Here is a 19,283-nt window from a genome sequence, read left to right on the forward strand (position 1 = left end):
GACAAATCGCATATACCGCCTCGAGAAGAAATATGGTTTCTTCACGGCACCAATACAGGCGGACACAATGCGGCAATACATTAAGGCGGTGCGTGACCGTGTCCAGGAGACCGAGGAGGAGCTGTGGCTGCAGGAGATGAGTGGCAAGACCTCAATGACCCTGTATGGACAACACAAGCGGGCTATTGGCGCGGTGTCCATATATGACAACAGCCTTGGGAGCCGCCTACTCTTCGAGGCGCGTGCTAGGGCACTGCACACACTGGAATGCCAGCGGGCTATTGACAGTGAGCACGGGAGTGTGGTGTGTCGTGTCTGTGATGGTGCCGACGAAACTATGCAGCACATTGTGATGCACTGCAGGAGAATCGAACCCCATGGCAGAGGAGACACTCCCCTGCATGTTGCACTGGGATTCGAGAGTGATGGTGGGGAGATGAACAGGGGAGCGGTAGAACGCACTAAGCGGCGCTTAGAAAGATGGAGAACCGTATCTCTACAGAAGTGCGCGAAGTGACAGACCCCCCCCCCCCTCCAAGGTGTGCACAGTCCTTGACTCTTCACTCTTGTTTATGTTTTCCTTTTTTTTCGTTACCTATTTTATTGCCAAGCCGCTATACATGCGGCGACCCGTTACAAAGGGACGACCCGTTACAAAGGGAACGGCACCACATCAGCATCAGTGCGCCGCAGCTTTGAAGGCTCAAGCGCGGCCCGTCTGGTGAAAGCGGAATAAATGGCCTTACATTTCTTTAGCGGTGGCTACATGGTAGAGCGTCCCCTTTCAATGCGGCAGGTACCGGGTTCGATTCCCAGTGCCGACCGGAAACCCACCGATAAGGGCAGAGGAGTACGCTGACCTGGCGCTCGGTTGTTCTTGTGTACTCATCTCGAAAGGTGGCCCCATAAGGCTCTGTACCTGGGCGCACCTTACCCACCACAGCCTTGCAGAGACACGTAGTCGAGCATCCGCCCGTGCTGTACTGCTGCCGCCGGGTACCTACCGGTAACATAGGTAAAAGCACACTTCCGGCCTGCTGCTCGCCAGAAGGAAGTTCATAGTCGCTTGCGAGGGCGCCCACAGATAAAGCCCCTCTACTTCTTTTTTTTTAAACCCGGTAACTTTCAGTGCATTGCAGGGAAACATGCTTTCCGCAGCGTGTTGCAATTCAACATGAACTTCTTTCTGTTTTTGTAACAAGCTAGTCTCTCTCTACGGGTGTCGGAGTAGTGGCAAGAAAAAACAAAACACATGTCTCTTGTCTCCTAGTATTACCTTTTTATGCTGCAGATTATCCGCATGGCTTGCTCCTTGCACATGACGTCGCTGACACCATTTCTGAACGTACTGTTACTCCAAGATGGCGGTTTTGTTGACAAACAACTTGTGGTTAACCTGCCTCAATGTGATAACATTGTGGCAGGAATGCCTCTGAGCGTGAACAACAAAAGAACCTGAATGTGATGTTTTGATAACGTTAATGTGACATCGCAAACTTTGCGTCCCCCCATGCTGGTGCCCTAACACGGTGGTTTCAATGACACCAGTGCAAGCCCATGAAACACAAAACCTCTATAAAACGTCTTTAAAACATTTAAAACCTCCATAAACCTCTATGAAACATTTTATAGAGGTTTCGTGTTTCATGGGAGCCATCTATATATTTCGGAATTGTTATATGTCTGGAACAAAGGAGATGTAGGACAGCTCTCGTGGCCCTGGTGAATTGGCAGCCAAGCCAATGGGATCAGATCAAAGCTCTCAGTAAAAGTATGTGGCATGCCTAAAGTGCTCAAAGATTGTATTCTATTGATGGCATGTTCTGTGAACTTCTTGCTCTACTTTGGCTGTTAACTTCCCTTATATTCTGCACACACTTGAAAGATGTGGATTACATAATTCTTGGTTTAACAATATAAAGTAGCCTTTACACTTTTTCTTGCCACCAGTGATGACAATTGTAAACATGCAAAGAAAGGTTCACATACTCGCATGGCAATTAATTGTTGCCTTCCATGGTCATGTATGGCCTTATTGGCCTTCCAGATGATCTAGACCTAAAGAACATTCTACATTATTGCAGCACAATGCAAAGAACTTGTGCAGTGGCTGAGTTTTGTCGACCTGAAGCAGCAGAATCGGCAGATTCAAATCGGTAGTAGCGCAGTTGTCCGTAGTCTTCCTAATGTATCCTCATGGCACCTAATGACATTGCAATTATATTGTAAGCCAGTATGATTACATTGCTGCATCCTTGCTTATAAACCTTAAGGGACACTAAAGTAAAACAACAAATAAGTTTAGACTGATAAATAATACTGTGAAAGCTGTAGTGTCATTAATTTCACCACCGTAGGTTTATTAATAGATGAGAAAATCAGTGTCAAAAGTTTCATTTTCAAATTCCCCGCCGAAATCTCTGATGGTGAAATTACGGATTTCAAAGTATTTATTTTTTTCATAATTTGGCCACATTGCCTCAATGAAATTTCCTGAAAGATAACACATTGAATCTCTGGCTCCCTCTGAAGACAATGTACTTCATTTTTACCGATGAGGAACTACGTAGGCTGTAGTAGACGCCATTAAAATCGGCGACGTCACGGCGACTGGTGCGGGAACTTCAAGGTGGCATCACCACCCGCACTTTCTTTTCGCATGTTGTTTTGCTTACCAAGCGTCTTCTCGCAGCAAGCGTGGTGTTTTTCGTGTCATGAAAGAGTAATTTACTAATACTAGAAAAATCGTTTTTCTCTTTAACGTCCCTTTAATGCGATTTTGCTTCTTCTCTGCAGCTGGGTGAGCGTGGCGCAGGCCTAAAGAACCGCAGTGGGCGCATCCAGGACTTTCACCAGCTGCGCAAGGAGTGCCTTGCCAATGGGGCACTCTTCGAGGACCCCGAGTTTCCCTGCAAGGGCAGCTCTGTCTGGGGCAACAAGGACCCCAAGTTTCCAGTCACCTGGCTTCGGCCACCGGTAGGGCACATTGCTGAACAAGGGTGGCTTGGCCTTGTGGGTTATCCTTAGTTGAATCCAGAAATAGCATGAAGGACAAGAACATGCAAGACTACAAACATAGTGCTGACTTACGACACATTTTGTTGCAGAAGCTGAGCCACGCGTGCGTATGCGCACTCCCACACACGCGCACACACACACACACATATATATTATATACATGCAGGGGCATGCGCAAAAGACAGAAAATGAAAAGGAACAAGGAAAACAAAAAGCATCCTAACAGCAAAGAAATAGTGCTATCACATAGTGACTTGTACAAAAAAAAAAGTGATAGCATTATTTTTAACCATGCGGATTGGGCTTGCAAAAAGTATGAAACGAAATTTGAGGGGAAAAAAGAAGAATTAATGTAAAATGAAAATTACTGATTTGTTTGATGAACTATGCATACTAAGTTTCACTTTAAAAATTCTAAGGCAATGTGTTAGCTTTCTTGAGCTGCATCAGAATGTTGAGATATCAAACCGAGTGCAACAAAATATGTTGAATGTCTTAGATTTGAGGAAATGTTCTCAATGCATAGTTGAAGCATTGCACAGAAACAATTTATCCTGTCAGCAGAAAAATTGCTCAAGTTATAGAAGTTCTACTCTGTTTATTCCTGTCATCTGAGAAGTCACATTGTATACTTTTTCTTTGTTTGAGTTGTGAGTCTGCTGGCATAATCAGAATGCGCATTACTGTAACATGGTCTTTCTTTTTCTTTTTTACAGGAAATGTGCAATAATCCAAAGCTGTTTGTGGATGGAGCATCAAGGTTTGACGTTGTTCAAGGAAGTGTTGGTATGCAGCATTTCCTCAATGTTATAGTTAGCAATTTTACAAATTAGCATGCCACTTAAAGAATTCCTGATGTAGTGTTAGCTTCCGTACACCGCTCCGGGAACACGCATATATTTAAGTTTGATTTTAAAGTTTCATCTCCCAGCATCTGCAAGGCAGCTACCGCATAACCAACGTTTATTTCACTTGGGCGATCTGGTTCTGCATGCAGCCTAAATCACAGAAATCTCTGGGAGGCACTGGACCCAGTTCACTCATCAATGCACGTTCAGACAGCAAAGACGCAGGTGCAATATTTCTGGTTGCTTGCCCGTGACTCACGCAGACTTGCACTAATGAAGCCGCCCTATCGAAACCGAAACCGAAACTGCTGGTTGAGAAGCGTAAAAAATAAGCAATGTCCCCAGTGCCACCACGACACTCCGTTTTAGGGTTCTCACACCCTCTTTCATTTAGAAACAACCTGAAATTTTTTAAATTCATTCTATCCTTTAAAGCATGCTCCTGACTTTGCTTAACAAATAATAATAACCAAATTTGGGCCATATTTCTGGGCATATTGCAAGGGATGCCTCTTGTGACTGCATTTAACTGGGCAGTAATAAGGTCCTATTGGATCGAAATCCTAATGGGCACACTATGTGGCATAAAAAATTTTGTTGTGGATCAAGGATCACGTGTGCATTACATGAAAGGAGGGGAATTTTAAGGGCTCGTTTTTCTTTGTTAGAATGAACATTAATGAGAACTAACAGACAGCCAAACCAAGGAAAATATAGGGGATCTTATTTGTAGTAACTGTGATATAAATGAGAAGAATGCCTACTGGTATCACGTGCTACGTGACACCAGTAGGCAGAAAAAGGGTGTTCCACACTTGCCATCCTGGCTACTTGCAGTGTCAACTAACACTCCGAGCTTTAAATACACATATATATCCGATAAATTGGACGGGAGGATGACTGCCGCAATTGGTAGAGCATCGGAAGCGTTATTCGAAGGTTGCTGGTTCAGTCCCTGCCAGTGGCAAGTTATCATTTTGTCCACTTTAATTTCTTCTCATTTATATCACAATTGCTACAAATAACATTCCCTGTACTTTCCTTGACTTGGTTTTCTGTTAGTTCTCATTGATGCTGTGTCTGACGAAAAAAAAGACAAGCCTTTAAAATTCCCTTCCTTTCGTTCATCCATAGCAAGGATCTTGTTCTGTCAAAATGTTTGATCCACTGGAGCTTAAACTAAGGACTGTGTGTGTGTTTTTTGTTTTGTTTTCTTGCAGGGAACTGCTGGATGGTGGCGTCTGCAGCCAACCTGACATTGAATGACGAGCTGTTCTACCGCGTGGTTCCTGACGACCAGTCGTTTCACGAAGACTATGCGGGCATCTTCCACTTTCGAATTTGGAAGGCCAACCGGTGGATCGACGTTGTGATCGACGACCGGCTGCCAACACTCGATGGCAGCCTCATCTTTATGAAGTCACGCTCGGGCAATGAATTCTGGAGCGCCCTACTGGAGAAGGCTTATGCCAAGTAAGCTATGCCTTCCACAAGTTTCAGTGCTCATGTTTACTGATTCTCGTGTGAAAAGCGCTTGGCATTAAGCAACATGATGGAATGAGTACAATGCCTTCCAAAGGATGTATTTCTGAGTAGACTTCTTATTTATTTTATTTTTTACAATACTGCTGGTCTGGATTTCAGACCTGAGGTAGGGGTGAGTTACTTTTTGAAAGTGATTACATAATGAATAAACTATGAAACTAATATGATTTGAAAGACACCTGGTAAGAATGTCATGTGGTTGTTACTGACATGAAAGGATTCATAAGGTTTATTCATACCTGCGACTAGTAGTGGTCGTGCAAGCATTTGTGACTGGCAGCCAGAAAGCAACTCAAAGTAATTGCTGTTCACACCTGCGTGCAGCATATACCCGTTGCCACACAGAATTCATGTCTGCTCGCATTGCCATTGCCCTGTAAAATAGGCTGACATCCTGTTCCTGCACATCTGATTGGTTCAGAAGTTTCTGACTGCAGTCGCGCGACTGAAAAATATAGCAGTGAGCAACTGAGCCAAAGCAGTCGCTTTGAGAGCAGAGCAGCCATTTTCGAACATTTGTAACCAGTTGCCTTGCGATTAACTTGGCCACGCGACCGTTGCTAGTTGCGTGTGTTAACAAGCCTGTAAAGAGTGCAAAGCTTACTTTTCCCATTTCCTAACTCACAGTACCTCTCAACTGAAGCAGCCTCAATAGCAATGTCCAGTCTTTAGCTCCTTTGTTACTTTTCCTTGGGCATACAGTAAACGTTCGAAGCTAGTTTCTCACAAAGATGTCCAAGGATGAGAAAGGAGTGGTTGCGGTAGGTTGAATGCATTAACGAATGAATGGATGAATTAAACCTTTATTTCATGGAAAGCGATGGCTCTCAGCTGCAGTTCTGGATTAGGTGGGCCAACAGCGTCGGGATGTTAAACTGGTACCAGTTCTTGTTAGTTCATTGTATGCGTAGAGTGGCATCCATCTTTGGCAAATGTTCAATTGAGTCACTGTCGCATGAGATGGTCGACCGCTTCTATACCACTTGAAACAGGCCACTTATACTAGCATAATTAGCGACGCTTTTTGCGCTTCATCATTAGATTGTAGCACATTTCCTAAGGTTCTTGTGTCGTCGTGTGTTGAATGTTCGATCTTCCTCGCGTGAAAGCTGAGCAACTCCAAATGAGGTGGTGTAAATCTGCTCTGCATAATTCCTGACAGTGTGGGCATTGAGGAGAAGTGTTTGAAATTGCTTGTCTGGCTTCGATCCATTTTTAAAGTACATGGGGTGTGCATGCTGCATTGGCCATAAACTTGTTCAGAAAGATCTCTTGCTGGCGAGTAAGTCTGCACTTGTTGCTTAACAGAGGCGCTGGTGTAGCTTGTAATAGTCTCCGTTTACTGTCAGTTTTCATTTCTAGAGAATGTAACCCTAGCAAAAATTCTAATAGAAAAACTAATAGCCTATAGGTTATGGGCACTAATACATGTATTAGACTAATACAGTATAAGACTAATAGCCTGTACAAGTCTTATTGGACAACACTAATAGGACAAGACCAATAGCCTGTATTAGGCTCATAGGCATAAACTAATAGCCTGTATTAGGCTCATAGGCATAAACTAATAGCCTGTATTAGGCTCATAGGCATAAACTAATAGCCCGTATTAGGCTCATAGGCATAACCTAATAGTCCGTATTAGGCTTATAGGCATAACCTAATAGCCTGTATTAGGCTTGCAGGCATATACTAATAGCCTGTATTAGGCTTATGGGCATAAGCTAATAGCCTGTATTAGGCTAATACGCATAAACTAATAGCCTCTATTAGATCAATAGGTGCCTGCACAGGCAGCGAGCAGGCTTTGCTCGTAGCATGGGGCAGCGGCACGCGTGTCACTGCATATGACACAAAGGCAGTTGTCAAACACAAACACACTTTATTTAAATCGTCAAGTGAGGTGAGCCCTCTACAGTTAACCTTCCTCATTTGGCTGCTGAGGTGGTGGTGTTAGCTGCTGAGTTGGTGCCGTCGGTACCATCATGATGTCCGCACCACGAGGTCAACCTCCTTAAATGGATACTTCTGGACGAGGAGTGGCTGAAGAAATCTAGAACCAAACACATAAGTAAATCACTTTTTTAAGCTCACAAACACAGAACACATGCACTGTGTTTTTTCTGTCCGTCCATGTCAAGTGCGCGCTGTTTTTGCCTTGTTATGTTCAACGAACTAGCTCGAGATGCGTTATTCCAGAAAACATGAAACAAATACGACATTAAATCGGAAACTAATATTCAAATAGCTGCAGTAACAGGCAACCATCTGTCGCAATAAAAACTACACTGCAGTAACAGGCAACCATCTGTCGCAATAAAAACTACAGAGGCAGAGCTTCACCCATTAACAACATGGCTGACACATCCTACAATTTCTCATTTGCTGACATCAGATCAGACAACAGCAAAAAAATTTAACACCAGTGGAATTTTATTCTGCTTCTTTCCCCCAGCTTAAATTAAAGAAGATGAGACTGCGCAGCTGTCAATGTTTAATTTTAGCAGCAGCAACAGTGCCCTATAGAGGGCACTGTTGCTGCTCAGCTTCAGGTTTCAGAGGGCGTGCTATGTCAGCTTTCAGGTTTGGGAACTTGACATATAATTGAGGATGCCGAGGACCATGCACAGTAAAATATGGAGAAAAAAATTAGATTAAACGTAAACGAAATAAAGCAGCAGATATTCGAAAATGCACTAACAAATAACTATGAGTGTTTTCATCATTTCTAACAAAATGTGACATGCTACTGCATGCTGTGCAGGTCACATAATAGAAGAACAGATAAACAACTTACATCACCGGGCACGGTAAAAGGCAACAGAGTAATTATCAATAGAGAAATCGAAAGTGCACGCAAAGTAGATGATCTCAATGAAGTGCCGAACATGACAAAAATTGTATCACAAACCTGCTTCGAAGATCTTGCGCAGCTTCACAACTTCTTGACGAAGACAATCATCCTCCCTTTCGTGCTTCAGGAGAAAACAAAAGGTCCAGCTGTTTTTTCCTAAACTGTGCCTCGGTATCCTTCACACGAGATTTTGGTACTTGTTTCTGTCTTTTGTGCTGGTACAGGCAAAAGCAAAAAAAATATTAATTTGGTGAAAACTAGAAACCACAGAAATGTATGTATGCATGCACAGATATGGTTGCACTTGTCTACTGGTTGAACAGCTGGCAGCAACTCAAGCGGGCCTCGGCTACAGCTTTAAACTTTGCAAGAACTACGGTGCCAACTCAGTGCAAATAATCTGTTGGCTATGTATGCCAGCGCCAACAAATTTGGCTGCATGTAGAGATGTTGCATGTGTAGTTATTGATTATCTGAAATGCAGTAGATACCTTCGGTCTGGCTGGCTACTTGTCTCTATACTGACTGTACCTGCATGCAAACTGGTGCATGTGCGTCAGTAAACAGACTCACTTGCGGACTTAGGACTACACAGTACAGTTGCTTGGGGCTATGCAGCAGCTTTGCTGTAAGCCTTCACTCATTTCACGGGAACGAGGACACTGAGAACACTGTTAAAGAATGTTCGGCGGCCCATAGATCGGTACACGTGAGGCACGAGTCATCCGACCATGCAGGCCATCAGCAAATCGGCGTCGCCAAAAAGCTCTGTCCAGCCTTAAGGGGAGATGCTACTCGAAGACACTTTTTCTTTAATATTCACCCTAGAGCAATGAAACTTGAGCTGCTTATAGAACTTTTTATGCTGATTTCAAATATATAATTAGTTTTCTTGCAAGTTGCATACTTTTAGTTCTGCAACATGACAAAGTGAAAAACTTAAGCCTTTTGCCCCCCCCTCTTTTCAGACCTAAACTTCAATAATTTGTTACATTTGATAGTTCATAATGTTTCAAATAAAGTGTGGAATGCAAATAACTAATTAGGAAGTCCATACAAAATATGTACTAGACGTGAAAAATTTTAACGTGGGAAGTTCATATTTCTCCTACCCTAGTAAAAGTTTACATAACTTTTTTTATTATATAATAAGAATATTGAAACTTAAACAAGATAATTGCATTTAACGTACTTTGGAAAAAATTTGGGAAAAATTTCATGCAGATCTGAGCACCAGAAGTACCCGAAAAAGGAGGGGCACATTGACAAAAATTGCAAAATCTGCGTTTTGAGAAAAACGAGTTTTAAAGTCAAAATTGCATGTTTATTTATCAAAGATGCCATTGAATGCGACTAAATTTGTACACAAGAAAGAACAATCCTCTTTGTAGTGGCCACTGCCATTAAAATGCGCTAGCACCATAGGTTTGGCCCTCACAGCTCTTTCGAGCTGACTCCTCGACAAGAGATTTTTTCTTCAGCGCACGCCGACGAGCCCTTGCTTCTCCTGTTAGTTTTTGAGACATTTTTTTCTGGCGTGTGCTGTCCCGTGATTTGCCAAGAGCAACCAGATCATGAGGCGGGAGCACGCCAAGTTCTTCCAGAACACGTTCAAAACTGGAGTGCCCTCGATTAAACCAACATGTTCAGTACTGTCATATCAGCAATCAACGAAGACTCGTCGTCCTGTGATTTTTCTTCGTCTTCGAAGAGTCCGATCTTTTTCTGGGAGGCACTCACATATTCGAATGCCGCGGCAAACTCGTCGGACGCATCGGCGTCACTGCCACTACGCCTTGCGGCAGCAGACGCCCTTTTCGTGGTCTGAGTGTTCGGCTTTGATTTGCGCCGGCGTCCTCGAAATTTGTGCGTTGCGTGAAACTTCACAGGCCGGTGACCGCGCTTCCTACGGCTTTCTTCATCCATAACGGATAAGCACTCGAGAAAAGCGTTGTTCAGCTGCGCTGCTCAACGAGACATGGATCCTGCAAGTAGGCTTCACAGCACACACAGGCGCGCAGCGGCCAATGGCGGCTCCCGATCCGTACCACGTGATTTAAAGCCAGTCGCGGTGCTCGAAAAAGGCGGCAAAAGCGTGCGTCTCTTTATTATTTCTTGCGCTGCAGCAGCGCGGGAAACCGTCATTATTTGAACAGTGAGGCTCGGCTCTTCGCCTCATGCGGTCGACAATGGCGAGCGGCGGCGCATTATCGGCGGCAAGGTGCTCGAAGATGACACACTTTCGGCCTTTTGACAGCCACCTTGTGCTCTTTAGACGCAATTTTAAAGCGTTTCCAGTTGAGTCTCGGCATTGATTTTTTTTTTCAGAACAGTAGAGGTACTAATCTTAACAAAACAGGTGAAAACAAAAAATCGATAATTTTTTAGAAAACTCTCGTTTTTCGACCCGCATGTCCCCTTAAGTAACTGAGTAGTGCTAAACAAATATTTGCAAGATTCACCTTTCAGTAGGATTCCCCACTCGCTGCGGTGTCGCCTTCTAAACTGCTGTCCTTAGGCATTTGGGGGCAGGAAAATCTCTTGCTCGAGCTTTCCGCGGAAGCATCAGCCTCCTCTTTGGTTACTGAAAACAGGTACACGCGATGTGCATATATCGATTGTCCCTGAAATTGCACCATCAAACAATGAACAACAAAAGCATACTCACCAAACAACTTCATAATCTGGGCTCTGAAATATTCGCTGTTTTCGTCATCCCAGCGTACACTGTACCATTGTTTGTTGTCGAAGTCTTTGATACTATACGGAGAGAATCTCTTAATTCTTTCTTCGTGCACGACAACCTTCACGCCGTCGTCCTTGAAGCGCACATAAGCGTACATTGTGCAGGTTTTACACGTGGCGATATAACTGCGCTGTCAAACTTCGCTTGCCGTAGACCACAGAGAAAGAAACATTGGTTCCAGCGGCGGAAGGCCCAGCGCCGAAACACACGTGTTAAAGCTGATGGCGGTGACGATTCTGATGGGGTTCACTTTGAGTTTGCGCCTAGAAATCCTCCTTGATTAGTTTGCACCATTTGGACATTTCTAAAATCCTCACAAATCCCATTACGGAGAAAAAATTCACTGAATCTACGCGGGAATAAAAGTAATCACAAAATTATGAGCTCTTTGTGCAAGATTATGCTTTTGGCATGACACCAGCGGTAAGTACGTTTCATTCACACGCCAAATCAAATACGCGTTTGCGTGCCTGTGTAATTTGTTGTTCAATTTTTACGATTTTAAAATTTCTTTCTCGCTTTTTTTTTTGCTTTTTTATACTGTATGAGTAGTTAATAAAATACACCGTCTATATGGGACAGTAAGATCGCCATCGCTATAGAGGGAAAAAGCAAGAAAACAAACAAGCAAACATTGTTGTTCTTTTAGTCGCGGTCTCAGTCAAATTGAATCAGTCGAGTCCTGGCTTGGTTTTTCATTTTTCGGATATGGTGCAGTGATAAAAGAAGGCACTTAGGCGCTATCCGTCATGATGGCGGCACGTCTGAAACTGCAGAGCGGAGAAAACGTTATTTGGAGCCGGAGGCGGCTTATTTATTATCACGTACTACATCTTCGAGGTACCAGGATAACTGCCAGTGCACCAAGCCATCTTCGCACAGGTAGTCGCCTCTTGTCAACTCTGCTGCCGCATGTGCAAATACCGGCGTGAGTGACTCGCCCCGTGAGGCTTCTGACAACGATGCAAGCGACCAAAGTGGAAGTGCAAGTGATCGTGCAGAAAGCTGCGGTGTCGCTAGCAATCTGTCTAACAGTGAATCTAGTGGTTCCGCTGAAGATTGCAGCGATACATATAGGTGCGAAGGTGATGCTGGTGAATTTTGTCTCATCTTCTCTGGCGAACGCCTTCCCAACTCGGGCATGACTGTTAGAGATGCCATGCTTACGCTGATGGCGTACACTGTGTCAGTAGCACTGAACTGGACAGGAATGGAGAAGCTTGTGGGAATAATTAACCTTTTCCTGGGCAAGCCCGTCCTTCGTACTTCGAGTTGGATGCTAAGGAAAGCGTGCAGGCAGTGGATGGATGACCTTGTCAAGCGTCACTATTTTTGTCAAGCATGCGAAGCTGTGATATCGAATCCTCGTCAGAAGGTTTTTTCATGCCCACATAGTACCACCGAAATCTCTGGTCAAAATTTGTTGTTACATTGGAGAAACAAATTGAAGTCATGCTTTTGGACAAAGCAGTGTCATGGGGCTTAATGGACACGTTGAAGAGAAGGCAACCTGAAACTCATGATGGCATTGTGAAAGGAATCAGTGATGGTCGCATTTACAAGGAACAAGGATCAAAACCTTAAGTCTGGCCAATATGGGCAACAAGGCTATTATGAAAATTGTGCAGATCACAATAGCTCTGTGATGTTAATTCCAAAATGTGAGGCACATATTAATAGATGTCGTACTCTTTTCTTTCGTGAAACATATACTTTATGCACAGCGCGAGAAAATCTTCTTCAGAATCAGAATGATGCATGCCTGACATGCGCCACCATAAACATGTTAGTAACCCAGAGGTCATCCTTATGTCACAAATTTTGTGGTTTAACATTTACTTGATGCCCTAGCTTGTTTAAGAGAATAACCATATTTCTATTTGCCTAATATAGGTGCAGGACAAAAGCCCGTACGATCTACCTATTAGGCTAATATCAGTTTCAACAAGTCATATATAACATACCAATACAAACTAATAAGGCTAATAGATGAACCAATTGAGTCATCAATTTTGCAGTTGAACACTTACATACAAATATCCAGCTTGTTAAACCAAATACCCATATTTCTATTAGCCTAATAGGTGCCAGACCAAAACTTATACGAGGCCTATTAGACTAATACAAGTCTTATACAGCTCACTAATACAAACTAATAGGGCTAATAGGAGAATGTATTAGACTAATACATCCATCTATCAGGCTAATAAAAATTTTTATAAGACCAATACATCTAATAGAAAAACATATTAGACTAATACAAGCTTCTATTAGAATTTTTGCTAGGGCATCAGCGCTCTGCTAGGAGAGCCTTCGCTACAGCTGCTTCTCTATTTCTTGCAAGATCAGGGTGTGCCGCCGTTTGACACCCATCGCTTGGCGTCTGTAGGCTATTTCATTTCATTTAATGTCATCGCTGGTGTTATCCAAGGCAAAAAGTAGTATTAATATAAGCAGATGTATTTAAAACTGCAGAAGTGAACAATTAATCTATTACACAAGATCGGAGGTTTCTTTCTTCATGAAACAAAAAACTCACAGGATCCCTTATGCTATCATCTAAGACGTCTTGAAGGCGAAAGCTATCATCTTTTTCTTCACAGTCGATGTATTGATCCTCCCACTCCCCAACTCCGAAAGCTTTCTGTGGCTAACGTGGTTTTGCATTGCCTCCAGGACTGGAGGCATTGCAAGGTTTCTGCACCTCACCTTGTTTTGCACTGCCTCCGTGATCGGCCCACCTTTTATCAAGTGACGATGTCATGTGATGACGTCATCATGGGATGTCATAGTGACATCATGATGACGTCACAAATTTTGACAATCTATGATGTCATCATGGGATGGTGATTTCTTGCATCACTCGTGTTGCCACTGCCAATGGTAATTTTTCGTGTTTGACGAGGCATCTAAAGCATTCAACTTAATAATATCTGGGCCTTCATGTTCATGGCAGCATGTCCTACATATTCTGAAGAATTCCTTACCTGGTTCAAAAGGAGTGTCCTTGCTACTTAAATGTATAGGTTATTTTACGGATGGGTTTTGGTGCTGCCCTATTGGGCTGCAGCCTTGCTGTTTTGCATCTTTAACAACTAAACGAACAGTGCTACGGCAGACATATATGCATGAAAACAGTTGGGTTAGTGCATTTGACATTACATGACCTTGTTAATTCATGTCAAGAAAGAATTCGCTTAACAGCCCAAGGTGGTGATGTACATGTGTTTTATGTAAAATCGTCTATAGGTAATCTATTGTCCATTCTCATGTACAGGCTCCATGGCAGCTATGAGGCACTCAGTGGGGGCTCTGCCTGTGAGGCCATGGAGGATTTCACAGGCGGCCTCACGGAATCCATCGACCTCAAAAACCCACCCAAGCAGCTCTTTGTGCTCATGCTGAAAGCATACGAGCGCTCTTCACTCATGAGCTGTTCCATTCCGGTATGCTTGATGATGCTATGCTTACATTGCAACACTATGTTCTGATAGGTGCACGCCTTTAGCATTCGGCATGCAATGTCCATGTTTAACGATGAAAAAGCTGCCTGATATAAGCGCTTGACATAAGTTCTCAGAATATAGAATAAGAACATAATACAGGACATAATATAAGTTCTCAGGAATACCAAAGCCATGCATGTAAAATTTCTGCCGGCCATAACATTGACTGAGCGTGATGTGTGCTTTGGAATTAAGACTGAAAAGTATTTCTGTTGTATAGCTGCTGGAAAAGCTGCAAATTTTCGCTTGGATTGAAGAACAAGGGCTGAGGTAGTGGTCACTGTTACATGGGCATTATGTGTGAACAGGCATGTAGATGCACGTAAAGACAGACAAAACATGCTCCTTTTTGCTTTTTTTCATCTTATAACTAATGTCCTTACAACAAAGATCGATGACCTGGATTAGTGTTATATTCTTCTGAGAATAACAAATGAAATAGGCTGGTTAGAGTGATGCTAGAAGTTCATTGTATGCCAAATGCGGCCAATAGTAATCACAATCTAAAACCTGCAAAGTACCTTGGTTGTCGCTTATCTTGGCATCTCAATTAGGACAGCTATGCAGTTATAAAAAAGAGGGACTTCGCTGTTAATATGAATTTGTATTTTAGCTGTTAACTTTGCATGCATTGACCTGTATCGAGTGTCTTCTCTGTTTAATATTGTGGTTGCTTCATGATGTTGCTGTATATTACATCCTGCCTTTGCGAAATCTTGTGCATCTACTTCCATGAATTTATCCTTGTTTGGCATTTTTCTGCGAATGAGTTTTGACCTGTGAAAGAGAGAATGGCTATTTCGCATGTGGCTGCTTTGCACTGCCTGTATAGCCTGTGCCTTTTTGCTGCAATTAAACAGCAGAGCCATAGACAATTGCAACCACTTAAAAGACTACTGCAATGAAGTTTTGTACTGCGTAAAAAACCTGTTTTCAGGTAGAGCAGAAGTAGCCTTCATGCGAGCATTTATACTTTAAAAACACGAGTGGATGCATCATAAAAACTAGCAAAAAGAGACGTTATTGATATCAAAGCTAACATACGAGTATAAGTGATGCAGAAAACGGAACACCGAAATATGCCTCCTTGGCATGACCTCTGAGGTAAAGCAGCACCCACAGTTCACTGAAAATTTTGGAGCCAATCTGCTGAAATCTAGCATCCTACCAGTTTGCATACATTGTATGTTCAAGTGCTGTTAAAGACTGTTAAGAGAATTACACAACCACCAGCAGTGCATAACGTTTGCTTCGATCGATATATATACTATTTCTTATTTATTATAACCAATTTAGGCACAGTTGGCCTTTAAGTAATAGCACTTTTGAAATGACACTGCCAAACCCCGAATGCAGTCTACTATCAATTCATGCCCCAATCATTGCCATCCTCTGCAATGGCCTAATGTCAGGAACATCTTTGTTGGCCTGAGGTGGTGGGTTAGAATTGGAACAAGACTCTTCGAGTGAACACTGTGACTCTACACAAACTGCCATTGTGCACCCATCAATCTGTTGTCAAAGATTGGAAGATGGCCTGGTGACCAAATAGTAGTCGAATGGTAGCAGCCAAAGGTCTGTTCAAGATGGTGTGATGATAAAGTGGTAGGCGGTGAATTATCTTCACCTAACAGGCTGTGCTAAACTGCCTGTGACGATTTGGCTCGGAATGTATAACTCACATTAACAAGGCTGTGAACAGTGCTTTCAGTGCACTCCTGTAATATGTCGCTTTGTCTTTCCATTCCTGAAGTTTAGTTTGCTCAAAAGCTCACGTTTCATTGTGCCCTTCTTCCTGCGCACATTGCTTTTTCGTTTTTGTTTTTTTTTCTTTTGTTTTTGTTCTTTTGTCTAAAGCAAAAGAAAATGCTGCCCATCTCCGTGTACACTCAGTTGTGTTGCCTGCATTTGGCTTCAAGGCTTCATCCACACCACGCAAGCTGCCGTTCACAGACTTGGATGTTTTTCTTTTTCCTTTTTCTTGGCACGGCAGAATGAGATTAGTATATTTGTTCTACTTGCTGTTGGTGTTAATTGTACAGGTAAAACGCAGCTTGTTGGAGATCATAATTGCGTTGCTAGCCCATTTTAAAGCATGTCATCTGTGCAACAACAGGGTGAGTGTCACTCATTGCATTTGTACCCACAAGAGCACTCTTTTGCGTGCAAAATATTCAAAAGATGTGCAGCATTTTCTTACTGTCGTTGTCATTAGCACTGCAATTCCATTATGCAAAGCAAAAAAAGAAGGTAGCATAGGCGGAGTATTTTCTAACTCTCCTGCTGCACAGCTAAACAACGTAAGGTACAGCCGGAGTTCTTCCATCATACAAGTTGCAAAACTCCCCATAGTCTCCTTGTGTCAAAATCCGAACCCACCATTGGCTGAAATTCTGAAGGTCTGCTGATTGTGGTGCCACTTGTAGGTGACAAAAGTAACTATTAAATGGCTTTTTTGTATTTTACATTACAGGAGACCGCTTGTTTGATAGTGCGAGCAGTGGGCCTGCTGTTGCGGTTCACTTTTTGCAGCTGGAATGGCAGCCTCTGAACTCTTTCACCTTTCTTGAAAGTACTTCACATAATTCTTGCCATGATGACTCACGCAATGAAAATGTAGGCTACAGCAATGCGCCGTGTTTTCTGTCATCGCCAGGGGGCGCATCAGTTTGCTATATATCATACGCGAATTTGTTTATGGGTATGTACGGGTTTCAGAACAGTTTTGCAACTGGTATGATTGAAGAACTATGAGGTACAGCCACTGGATTGCTTGTCCTTACCCTTTAACAGCGGAGTTGTTTAAGCCGAACGTTAGTCTGTGCAGAGTGAACAGAAAACTATCATCATCACGAACCAGCATGCGCTATCGTCGTCCTCTTCTTCATCTTCATGCTATATTAGCCTGTTTCTCAACGAAGACATTATTTCGCTAATCGTGAAAAAGACTTATAGGCCACGTAACGGTAAACTTCGTTATGCTAATATGACTTAATATACGCTTCCATATTGCTAGCGAACAAGCACAGAGGACGGGACAGGACAACCACTAGCGGTTGTCCTGTCTCTTTCTGTGTCGTCCTTAGTGCGTGTTCACTAGCAATATGAAAGCATAAAATCAATACCAACTAGCCCAGCTTAATGCATTAATGGCTTAATATACGCTCGGGATTTTTTTCGTTAATCAAAACATGCTTTCAGAAGCAAAATATTCAATACTATCAAATTTTTTAAAAATAAACATTTTAGACAGAGAAACTCTCAAAAAACAAAATGGTTAAGAGGTTAAGAAGACATGCTCCTATTGACTTGCATTCGTGCCCTCCTTTTTTTGCATTGTTTTTAGCACAGGTTGTAAAAACTCGAGCTACAGTGAACTTGTGTTAAAACTGCACTGTTACATGTCTTTTTGTTCATGATATGTAGGTACACACTTATTTAAACAAGCTTGTATCATTATGATGGGTTGAAGGACAATGTAGTGGTGCAGTGGTCCATGTTTTTGGTGCATTGCAAGGCAGCATGTTTCATGAGAAACTTGTACTCGAGAAGATTAACTTCCTTCTAATGTCTTTTATTGGTGATCTCGCACCTCTGGAATGGTAAACTGGTCACTTTCCCACTGACCAGGTGGGCAAGGCCATTCCGTAGCGGCGTATGTACAGACATGCTGTGGCCTTAATGTTTAATGCAGGCCACAGTGCATCTTGGCCTGGCTCTATTTACCTAACAAGTGCCCTCTCCTCGGCCACTATTCACCATGTTTCTCTGTTCTAGTGTGCCAAGAAAATTTGTTTTATGGTCACTTCCGTTTAAAATGGATGAAATAAGTGGTTGAACTACAGATGAAAGAAAATCCTCATTTGTGCACGAACTATGCTAGTTTGAGTTATCACAAGTCTACTTCACCTTTCTGCGAACTCTCACTAATAGCAAGTGAAACCTTCATATTTGTGGCAGAAGTGAACTTTATTGCTATATAAGCTACATTATAACCTGTCCCCGTCTTAACAACTTGCCCGTCTTCTCACTGGCACACCAATGCGTGCCTAACGATCAGTGTGTTAATTACCTGTGTGGAGACTGAGGTATCGTTAAAACAATGTTCTGTTCTATCTACCAGGTGGGCTCGATTCCAGAAGAGAAGCTGGCCAGCGGCCTTGTTGCTGGCCATGCCTACAGCATCACTGCTGTGCGGCTGGTAAGCTTGATTGGCACAGCACTCACATCAGTGTGACATTTTCAAGTGAAAAAACATATAAACATTTTAAAAAATACTGGAAGCTATTGCAGTGTACTAGTTATAACTGAGAGTTTTAGTATAACAATGGCAAACATTTGGATCCCTAAAACACTTTGCATGTGCTGCTTTGGATCACAGAGAAAGTACGATTTTTTAATAGGGTTTTGGGCTTACCCATTATGTCTTGCATTTGCAGCCAAGAAGGCAAGCTACTATGAGCATTCTGTGAGCTACTATGAGTACTAATCATTACTCATAGTAGCTTGCCTCCTTCCCCGCAGTTCCCATGATCTTGAACACCATTCAGTGCTATACGAAAATTTATGGTCGCCGACATTGACATCCTTTCTTGTCATTCAAAGACACCACGAAATGCAGCGGCTCCTCCTTCTTGGCACGCTCATATATGGCGGGATGCAGCGTCTCGCGCGCGTCACAACCCTTGTTTTTTGTCGTTCTTTGTTCTAAAGGCACATGGCTGTACGCCAACATGGACGAAGCTGTCAACACAGTGTTCCTACTT

At 42.9% G+C, this 19,283-nt stretch overlaps 1 protein-coding gene across 1 annotated transcript in view; it reads left to right on the forward strand.

Moving 5' to 3' along the window:
• LOC119374732 (calpain-A-like) overlaps window positions 1-19,283 on the forward strand; it is a 98,414-nt gene that overhangs the window by 52,762 nt on the left and 26,369 nt on the right. The window contains 5 exon segments of the mRNA XM_037644921.2: window positions 2,797-2,976; window positions 3,735-3,804; window positions 5,087-5,339; window positions 14,289-14,457; window positions 18,641-18,718. Of these exon segments, the coding sequence (XP_037500849.1) occupies window positions 2,797-2,976; window positions 3,735-3,804; window positions 5,087-5,339; window positions 14,289-14,457; window positions 18,641-18,718 (750 nt within the window).

Source organism: Rhipicephalus sanguineus, chromosome 11, assembly GCF_013339695.2.
Source record: "Rhipicephalus sanguineus isolate Rsan-2018 chromosome 11, BIME_Rsan_1.4, whole genome shotgun sequence".
Lineage (NCBI taxonomy): Eukaryota > Metazoa > Arthropoda > Arachnida > Ixodida > Ixodidae > Rhipicephalus > Rhipicephalus sanguineus.